Raw genomic sequence first — 11,162 nt, 5'->3', positions numbered from 1 at the left:
AAAATTAGAAGAAGTGGCTGATTTTAGATACCTAGGAAGTCAGATAAGTGAGGATGGAAGGAGTAGTAGGGATATAAAGCAGAGGATAGCGCAGGGTCGTGTCGCCTTTAATAAAAAGAAGTCACTTCTATGCTCGCGAACGGTTAATTTAGAAATTCTAAAAAGGTTGTTAAAGGCGTATGTTTGGAGCACGGCGTTGTACGGGTGCGAAAAGTGGACAGTGGGAGAGGCGGAAAAGAAAAGGTTAGAAGCGTTCGAAATGTGTTATAGGCGGATGATGAGGATATCGTGGGTAGAAAAGGTTAGAAATGAAGAGGTATTGGAAAGAATAGGAAAACAGAGAACTCTATGGAAGTCAATAAGAAATAGGCGAGATAGGTTGGTAGGACACCTTCTCAGGCATGAAGGTCTAGTCAGAGGCATATTAGAGGCAGAGACAGGAGTTAGGAGGGGTAGAGGTAGACCTAGATTAGATTACTGTTCGCAAATAGTTAAGGATGTGGTCTGTTCTAGTTTTAAGGAAATGCAAAGTTTAGCTCAGGATAGGAAAGAGTAGGGATAGGAGGTAGGAGATAGGGAAACTAGTAGAGATAGGAGGTACGTGTCCAACCAGTCTTAGGACTGATGACCTTATGATGATGAGTATATCTCTCTATTAAACTAAATAAATAACCGAAATAGAAAGTTGTTAATTTTCTAGACTATGCTTTGTATAACACCCGCTTAGTATGACCTGTTTGTCATTTTCCTTCGATGTCACTATAAGCGGATTCTACTGTATATTAACATCAATACTTACGCAAAGACAGCAGCAACAAACTTTTCGTCATTGACTTGAGGTAAACTATAGGGGGATGAAATTCAAAAATTGAAATGAAATGAAATGAAGTTATTTATTAACTTTGTCAACTAAAATATTAACCACTATTACTAAAAAACAGTAGCAAATTTTATAAGAGATTAATATTAAAGTAGAATAAATTTGCTTCTATTATTTGTTTATTTTACGTTGCTCATTGTGTTTCAATTACATTTTATCTTTAAAAAACCAAAAGTTCAATATCATACAATTGGCGAATGGATTGTTACGTGAGGATAATATGTCATTATAAATCACGTACATATAAATTTTGTAGTTACGTGGCGGCTTTACATAGGTAAACATGGATTTGTAGTCGTACGAAAGTAACAGCATTCCCGCCAAGTCATTACAAAAGACTGATCAATATCAAATTACGAACGAACTAGTTCCTTATTCAGAATCATTTCTAGTCAGAGTATGACGAATCCTGTCACGCAATAGTTGAAAACATGCAAAGGTCCTGTCAGCTTACCATATTAAGCATCAAAAGACTTACAAATTAAACTTTTATACGTTCATATTCGATACGTATATATTTAGGTACAAAAACAGTATTTAATATTTACAAGCAATTTTTATTTGGTCAATAAGTACATTTTGTAATTTCTAAAGCTAGAATCATTATTTACATTGATTTAGTTTTTACACCAAACGATTACTGAATTTAAATAATCTTTCCACGTTTCCAATTCTTTAAGACTATCATAAGATAAGAGGTATATCACAATTCCATTACATTTTACTTCATGTGTCTGCAACAGCAAAGTCCTTGGTCTTGGACAGATTTCTCGGCTCGCGCAGGATAAAGGATAATTAACAGAATTACTCAAATTAATTACTGTACTAGCAGAATTGTCGTGTTCTTCAGAAGGGTAGTTCCAAAATTTTAAGTACTGCCCGTCCAATTTGCACCAAAGTCTATTCCACGAAACTGTGTCGTTATTAGTCCTTGATCCCATATTGAGAAATCCAGAAATATTCTTATTAATAACTACTCCACTATGTATTTCGACCTTGGCTATTCCCTGAAGGGTTGATCGAAGAGGAACATTGCTTATTTGAAACTCCGTCTTTTTCTTGTTCAAATCTTGCAACTTTATGGTAAAATTGCCCCATTGAGTAAACGAAGAAATTGTTTGCAAATTCACCGAATAACCCCCTGATTTGTTATGACGCCTTGGTGAATGGAAAAGCTTCGCAGGGGTTGGACAACTCACAGTTTCCTAAAACACAATAAGAATTAACAATCAATTAATTATCTAAATTTAATTAGTACTACCTTTGCGATATGATATTTGGATTGTTCACTGTAATGTTTCAAGTTGTTCTTCACTATAAGCGAATATAGAAACACCCGGATTTCAAAGTTATCTGCCAAATTATCTAATTGAAAATTTCCACGAAACTGGACGGTCCCATCCCTAGATTGTCCAACTACATCCGAAGACAAGATCTTATTCCCACAGGTGATTACACACAAATATTTGTACGAAAATCCTTTTCTATCCTTGACAGGACCATTGCCAGGATTATGTTTTAAAGGGAAATGCAGCCTTTTGATGCAAACATAGCCAGATATTGGTAAAGGAGTTGAACTATTTGTCTCTGGCAAATCCGTTAGGTCCTTTAGCAGCATCTCTTTCTTATATACTGTAATATAAAGAACATATATTAGAAGGATAACTTAAATATTAAATTGTAATGAAGGATAGATACTTACTTGCTAATAAGAGTACTTTTTCAGCTTCAATATACTCTTCGCTTGACGAAAACTGTTTTGTGTTCTTACAAAAGTCAATCACTTTCGATATTTGTTGAATTATTTGTTCTTGGACTAACAACCGTTGCAAAATTGCCTCTCTTCGAGGATCCTCGCTTTGTGCAATGCTTTTTCTTTGTGGCACTGGTGTCGAACAATAAGTTTCGGAAGAATCGAAACTTTTGTGGTATTCAATCGAATCATGACTTCTAAGAGATCCGATCGGAGTAGAGACCAAATCAGATATATCACAGGTGGAAACACTGTAATCATTTTCGTGTTCCTGTAAGAGTTAATAATAACAATTTGACTGATTCGTAATTTAGTAAGTGTTAAATCCATACCTTTATATCCAAAGTGCTTGCATAAGCGTCAATTTCATCCCCTAAAGCGTCTTTTAGAAATTGTACTTCGTCATAACTTCCAATGGTAGGTTCCGACATCTCTTGATGTGAACTGATAGCGGTGATGTAAGATTGGTCTGAAGCTAACGTGGAATTGAACACATTTCCAGTAGATTTTCTTTTCCGGGTTTTTCTTCTTGCAAAACTTCTGTCGCTGAAGTAAGTCAATGTGGATTGGTACTTGTCCAATATAAGTTTTTGAACGACGTTGCTCACATCAAGATTTAATGATTTTGCTCGTGTAAGCAACGCTGTGGTGCCCATTATAGGCCTGTTAGGGCAACTACGAGGTCTTCCAATTGATTCTTGGTACTTTACTAAATGCTCCACCGAAGTAATGTCAAACTTTTCATGTTTTTTCGCATTTTTTGATACCAATACCTTCACTTTGATCACTTTTTGTGTTTTGGTTACTTTTCTGTCCGACATAACTAACTCTTTAGACACTGAAATCGGATCAGTTTCGGTCAACATCTAGAAAAAAATATCAAAATTAATTTTCATTAAACTAAGAACACCAAGGATCGTAATATATATGTGACTAAGGACTAAATATATTTTTACTACATAGTTAGAGTAAAATATATGTATTTGCAATCAAAAATGAACTAAAACGTCTGATCAACCTGTATTACCTTTCTAACAATTTTAAAAACAGAACAAACACAATTTACGTAAACTTTTTCAACAATCAAATCAGTTTTACTTACTGCAATAAATTAAGGAGACCCTGACAAAGACCTGTATTATTAATGGTGTCACCCCCTCCTGTCTCAGTTCACCCTGATTAGTCAATAATAACAAATAATCTTGGCGACACGTTCAATCGCGTTATCGTCTACAGAATATTTGCAATTTTTATCGTCAATATTTGGTTGCGTATGCAGAGTTTGTATTTTGATAAAAAAAAGTAAACAAATCTTCTAATGACAAATTATTAGTGATGTTATAATAGGATGTTGCACTTTCCAAAAATTCTTTTATGAGTCATTAAAGCTATGATATTTTGCAAAACTATTATTTTTTGTATGTTTGCAATATTGTTTTCTATTTTATCTGTAAGTACAACAGTTACCAATATTAACAACAAAAACTACAAATTATTTTGTTGTAGATAGACACAATTAGCTTCTCTTTAGAATATTTTTTATGATATTTAAATAGGTAAATTAATAACAATTCGTAATGTCTATCGAATGTTTGTTAGAATTACTTTTGCAGTTAAATATCTTAGTTAACAGTTTATATTTGTTGTAGAGTTATTAACGTATCTAATATATTTTTTATCATTATCATCATCATAAGGTCGTCAGTCCAAAGACTGGTTGGACACGCACCTCCACTCTTTCCTATCCTGCGCGCATTTCCCTAAAACTAGAACAACCCATATTTTTAACTATTTGCGAACAATAATCTAGATCAATTTTTTATACTGAAACATTTTTAAAAAATCCAATAAATATCAATTAAACTGATCTAATGTCAGATACACTCGCGTACTTGAGGTTTTATACCATGAGAGCACCCTAAAACGTAAGTTCTAATTACGACCACAATTCTGTGTTGCATAAAGTTATATAAACAATAAAAATATATTAATGACATGGGGGTATCAGTATTCAACAACCAGGAAATCATTCTTCTCAATTAAATACATGTAATGGAAGATAAAACAAAAGAAAATTAATTTGTACTTGAGACAAACAAGTTAAATAACAATACACATATATATAAGGTTATTTCCAAGAAGCAGCAGGTAATTCTAATTATGAACACAAATCTAATTAATCCTATGTAACCGTTACATATTATATTCATTATGACCTATTTGTTACCATCTTCTGTAGGTGTCCTGGGGGCAGTGGTCCATATAATTGGCAATTACTGAAATCGTATTAAATATATGCATACATGCCAAGAAAATAAAATTAATATTTACTAGTTTAATGAAAAACAAAATAGACAAATATATTTCTAAGAAAACCAAATGAGATTTAGCGTAATACAAATGAGACAAGTGCAATACAACAAAATTAACTTATATAATCCAATTTGGTTTTTCCTTTGGATTCAAAGCAATACCAAATTTTTCTGAAGTTCCTGAAGGCGTTCTTGGTTAATCCTTTGGATATTGAAGGATTAATTAAACATTAAAATTTATCAAAGAGTACTTTTTCTTTTCGTATGCATTATCCAGCCCCTTCAGGCTTCTAATGCTTTAAAGTATGTTGAATAGTATTTGAGTTTGACATTGAAGAGATTAATTGAATATTATCCTCTTATTGAATCATCTAAAATACTACCATAATAAACTAAGTAAATATTACTAATGGTGTGCATTGTCGTTTTTAATATCGAAATAAATCTTTCGATTGAATTACCAGATAAATGTGTAAAAAGGGCAGTTTTAAAATGATAGTAATTGAGTTTTCATAATCATTACACCGGGAGCTATAAATTCATCGCGAAATAAAGATAAACGGTGTAGTAAAACGGTTATATTTGGAAGTGCACAACCAACGGTGATGTGTACACACAATGGTTGGGTCATAAAAACTCACTTTTATAGCTGTCGTAAGTCTCTTTTACCGAGGCAAAAAGAATGAGAACTTCATCTTTGGACAATAATCGAAAGGTGTTTTTAATCATGTTATAAACCCAGATCCATTCTCCGCATCCTATAAAAACACAGTTTATTTTCTTCTTTGTTCAAAAATGATTATTACATTAACTAATTAATAAACTGAAGTAATAATTATCTACCTAATTACAATAACAAAATTAAGCAGGCATCTCTTTAATTTATGTACTTTTTACTATGTACCTACTTAGTTATGTTATTAATCCTAATTAATATTATAAATGTTTTATTAAGTTTATTTATTTGTTTATTGACATTTCAAGCCTTAACTACACAACCGCTCATCATAAAATTTCGTACACACGTTTTATCCTTAAAAAATATACTGGATAGAAAAGAATTACTTTTATGTAATCCTTGATGGTCTTTGACACATATTTAGAACATCAACGCGAGCAAAGCCTAGCATTGTCGTTATTATCCGATTATCCAATATTTAATCGATAACAAATCGATTATTTTCATTTAAAATACAGTCGATTAATTGCAACAAATTAATTTTAACAGTCAAAATTTAATGATTTCGCTAGTGTAACCAACGCTGTAGTGCCCATTATGGGCCTGTTGGGACAACTACGGGGTCTTCCGATTGATTCTTGGTACTTTACTAACTGCTCCAACGAAGTAATGTCAAACTTTTCATGTTTTTTCGCATTTTTTGACACCAATACCTTCACTTTGATTACTTTTTGTGTTTTAGTTACTTTTCTATCCGACATAACTGACTCTTTGGACACTGAAATCGATCGATCGATAACAAATCGATTATTTTCATTTAAAATACAGTCGATTAATTGCAACAAATTAATTTCAACAATCAAAATTCATTTAGATAATCGATTTAATACCCTGTTTCATCGATTGTTCTGTTTAATTGATTTTGTTTAAAATAACAACAATCCGTTTTTCTACGTTCTTTATTTTGGCATTTCGCTTTTTCAGTAAGCTTTATTTTTGAGTTTTAATCCGATCCTATTTCCCTGTAACAACAACGTGAAATTTAAATATCGAACGTTTTCGGAATGCAAATGGGTGAGAGGAATCTGAAATCAAAAACCATCGACGCAACCACTCTTTATCTGTCACACTGTTGATGTGTCTACAAAAACTGATAAAATATTTATTAACCATTGTGTTGGAATTTTGTGTAAAAAACAGCAACAAAAGGCTAATCCATTAAAATTCATGCAATATGTACATACAGCATCGCTATAGTGATAATTAGAAGCCTTTTTTAAACATTTTAATTTTATTTTTGTTTCTTTTACTATATTTGGCCCTTAATGCGATTTAATTTTGATTCACGGACAAGCTAAAATTTTGTATTTATATTACTTTTTGCTTTTTAGTACATTGAAATTAATATATTTAGTAAAATTAGATTTCTAACTTTTAAAACTTATTTTGCAAATGTTTGGAGATAGTAGGTGAATTATTTTGGTAAGAAGGTGTCTCTGAATATTATTCATGGTTATTGTCCTGTTTATGAACCTTTACAGTGGTGTAATTCTGCTTCCCTATTGTTATTTTAATGGAATGTTTAGTATATGCCTGTAATATTCCAAACTATTAGCTTATATATCTCAATAAATGAACGTGCAAGAATCAAATACCAATTTCATACCACATTTGATTTATATTGGCATAAAGACGAGTCTTTCAGCGTTCGAATGGACTCTAGAAATTCATTTATAACTTAAAATTAGCTGTCTGGTTCAGCTGTGGATTGAAGTTTGCAGTATTTTTCGCATTTCTTACCGCGGTATACGTACACGAACTACCCACACATACAAACGCTTATAGGTACGTATCATTCAAATTTTTAATAGCATACAGCACAGACGTGATTGGAAATTTTAAAACCTAAATCCAAAACATTATCTTCTGTAAAAGTTCGGATTATGTTTTCGTGGAATCGACTGAAATAACTAATGGACAATTTTTAACGTAACGCATTTTAATTTTGGTTTCCGATCGAGGGTTGTGTTGTCATACAGGTATTTGCTCGAAGGGTTGGTAGATGTAGGTATTGAGTGAGAATCAAGAACGCGAATTTAATTATAATCATGCCTATGCCAGTATGAAAGAGATGCGTTATGAATATTAAAAGAGATTGGAATATTGCTGTTCGTGGATTCTTGAAGATCTGAGTGGTCCAGAATATTAAAGAAGTTGATTCGATTACTTTGCCCGGTTTTGATTAAAAAAGGAATTTTTAAATATACGATAATGAAACTAAGCATAAATGCATACATGCAAATATAGGCATGCAGCCTATTTATGTAAATACTTAATGGGGTAGTAATTTTAAACAATATCATTTCTGAAAATTAAAAAAAATTACGTAAAAAGTGTGTACCTAACAAAACAGGATGAGCGAACTCCAATTAAAAAGAAAAGTTATTAACTTTTTTATTTTATTTCTGTATAATACATAATACTAAATAGTACATTTGAAAAACTGAAAAAAACTTATGTACCCCTAAGTCCAGAAAGTCCATTTGATTTTTTCGTGTTAATGTATCAATGTTCAGTAAACATTTTCTTTTTTAATTATTACACAAGCTAATTAACTATTACTAAGAAGTAATTTACCATCCCTTCCATGAAAAGAAGCAGTTGGTAATTACTAATGTGAAATACGTGAAAGAGGGGATGATAATGTGTAGATATAAATAACACCCCTTAGAATTAGAAGTAACAAATAGAAAAATTGTACTTACTACTAACAAGGTGTTGTTGCATTTGTGAGTTATTGTTACAAATATCAACATGGAAATTAATACAGTAAGTAAAAACAACTTATTTAATTAATGCCCTTTAACTCATTATAATCAATTTTAGTTGATCCCGAAGTACTTCACTGAGAAGCTATTGACTTCCTTTCAGAGAAGAATTCTTCAGAAACTTCAGGGTAAGCTTCCGTAATTTTTCTTTGATAAATAGCTTTTAGAGTGTTGGTACTTTTTAATTTAAAAATATCAGCTACTCTTACAACATATCTTTTTTTATATTCAATCATTCTACTTGTAACTGTTTACTTTTCACATTCGTTTAATAACTTTTTTGTTTACAGAACCAACAAGAAATAGAATTGATTTACATGAAGCTTTAAAAATGGATACCATCTTAAACCCCTGCGGCGACAGTATTATAAGCGAGGACGAGACCTCTTTTATAACCAATGTAGACAGTTATGATATTTTTTCGAACGAATTGGAAAATACTGAGATGATCAAAGACAATATTTTAAATCCTACGTCTCAAGATGAAAAAGTGCAGTCCGCAATCACATCAAGTGTTTTTTCCGTTTCTAGACTAGATCTAGAACAGAAAAGTGCCACAATAAACGAAAAATGCGTCAAGATAAAAATTATCCTTCCAAAGAAGCAACAGTATTCCCCTTTATTAGCCGAAAATAATTCGTATAGAAGACAATCTACCGGCGATGATAACGTTGGAAAGATTGTAGAAGAACTAGTGTTAGAAAGATATCGGCACTTTTTTGTTTATTACGAAAACAAAAAGAAAGAAAGGAATAAAAGAAGAATAAGTATGGATTACACAACTGATGTAAATGCAAGAACACAACACGAAAAGCTGTCTCAAAATACGAATGGAATGTACTCCCCACTAATAGAAGAAACACGACACTCAGAAAGCGAACATGATTTGGTAAGCTTTTTAAAAATGTGATATGTCATAAATATAAATTGATTTATTTTATTCCATTTTGTGTTTCAGGAGCAGATATACAGTTCCCCACAATTATCCCAAGATTACAGCGTTTCCGACTGTGAAATTTCTGATCTACTAACCACAAAATATGCAACTACAGACAAAAGTTTGAGTCCATGCCCAACATATACATCAATACCAGATGCCGAAGACGACAAGGACTTATCTAAAAGAACTATCATTCAAGATAAGATAATTCATCAAATTTCAAGGGTTATAGAATTTTGTAAACTAAATAGAAATCTGCAGGGTTACGTTGAAGCTGAACGACTTCTACTGTTAGCAAGTAAGTATAATACAGTTATCCTTTGTATGTAACTAACTGTGTTCCTTGATTCAGATTATGAAAAAAAACTGAATTATAAGTCTGACAACATTCCCCAAGATCTTCCAACTACTGGGATTGTCACAATATCGAACTTATCAGTGTCTGCTGATGAACAAGACTTGTTTGTAACTGCACCTTCAAGGATTTACTACGTTTGTGTTTTTACACACAACAAATCCATTGTTTCAAGCGGTTCTTCCACCTCGGACCAAGATGGCAGGATCAGGTTTAATGAAGAAATAACTATTAAAAATTTGTCACCAGATTTTGTTATTGAAGCGTCCCTGTATGCTTTAAGGTTACCTGAGTGTTTCTTACTTCGGGGAAAAAATGTAAGTTTCTCTACCGTTCTCGATATTTTTACCAATAACTTATACATATATTACATTTTAGATGGCCTCCAGAAGGTTATTCGCCTCAGGGTCAGATAATTGTGAACAGAAAAAGTCGAAGTCATCGTTCTGCTTGATCGGAACATTTAATTTGAATATGGAGGATGTGGGTCGTGTTAAGCACGTCAGCATCAGGAATATGATTCCCGAATTCGTTATTATATCCCAAGGAAAACTACAAATGAAATGCGACGTGTTAGACACTGGACATTCCATTTTTAGCTTCGTTGACCTTGGATTCAGGATCGGGAATAGTCCAATACGTTGGAACCGGCTGTGGGGGACTATTGGGAAAATGGATCTCAAGTTTTGGAAATATCCTGATGATAATCCCGATTGTCCTGTAGTGACGATTAATTTGCAAAGTTGTTTGGATAAAAGGATAACCAATGTCGATCACGACATATGCCTGAGACCTAGAACCTTGCGACTGGAAGTTGAAGAACCAAATGAGACAAGGAATTATCAGAACGTAGTGTTCTTGTTGTCCTTTGAGACACTCGACGACATGATTGAATGGAAGGATCAACTGAATTGCTTGATCCCTTGGATCAAAAAAATGTAATTCTACTAAATAAATTTGCCTATGTATTTATGTATATGTATTTGTAAATTTTGTAATATTTTCTGTTTATTTTAAATTTTATTATGTGTAGTCTTTGGCATAATAAACTGCTTTTAATTGCGAATGCTAATTACATATGTTTAATTAAGTTACGTATAATTTCCGGTATTTCGTGTTAGTAGGTATTGCATATTCTGGAAATGGCCTCTAGTGCGAATTTAAATGAAAACAACCCACCACATACGAGGGTGGATTGATAAGTTTCCGGCCTAACCAAGAGATGACGCCACTAGGCCTACCTTGGGTATTCTGAAAATTTTGCCATCCTTGGATAGCTTGTAGCTATAGTTTCAGCCCGATCTCCTTGCTAGTGTAGGTTTGACAGCACGCTGAACAAGACGCCTCTGTGGTTTTCGTAAAAATGGAAAAGCAGGAAAATCGTGCTGTCATCAAATACTTTTATTTGAAGGGGT

At 32.6% G+C, this 11,162-nt stretch overlaps 2 protein-coding genes across 4 annotated transcripts in view; one reads left to right on the top strand and one right to left on the bottom strand.

Moving 5' to 3' along the window:
* The window catches only part of LOC108738619 (acid sphingomyelinase-like phosphodiesterase 3b), a 231,299-nt gene that overhangs the window by 181,169 nt on the left and 38,968 nt on the right, over nt 1-11,162 (top strand). The window lies entirely within an intron of this gene.
* Nucleotides 1,414-11,162, bottom strand: part of LOC108738626 (anillin-like) — a 66,676-nt gene continuing 56,927 nt past the window's right edge. For 2 of the 3 annotated variants that reach the window (XM_018472124.1, XM_018472123.1), the window contains exons 3-6: nt 2,966-3,499; nt 2,583-2,904; nt 2,142-2,512; nt 1,414-2,085 (exon numbers count right to left, since the gene is read on the bottom strand). In XM_018472124.1, coding sequence (XP_018327626.1) covers nt 1,498-2,085; nt 2,142-2,512; nt 2,583-2,904; nt 2,966-3,499 — 1,815 coding nt within the window. In that variant the 3' untranslated portion in view covers nt 1,414-1,497. Of the gene's footprint in view, nt 2,086-2,141; nt 2,513-2,582; nt 2,905-2,965; nt 3,500-5,586; nt 5,806-11,162 lie in introns of those variants that run through there. The other variant, XM_018472125.1, reaches the window with a different exon arrangement.

The sequence above is a fragment of the Agrilus planipennis genome, unplaced genomic scaffold (genome assembly GCF_000699045.2).
Source record: "Agrilus planipennis isolate EAB-ADULT unplaced genomic scaffold, Apla_2.0 scaffold135, whole genome shotgun sequence".
Taxonomy (NCBI): domain Eukaryota; kingdom Metazoa; phylum Arthropoda; class Insecta; order Coleoptera; family Buprestidae; genus Agrilus; species Agrilus planipennis.
Note: the sequence above shows the minus strand (reverse complement) of the source record. Positions and strands in the feature narration are given on the sequence as shown.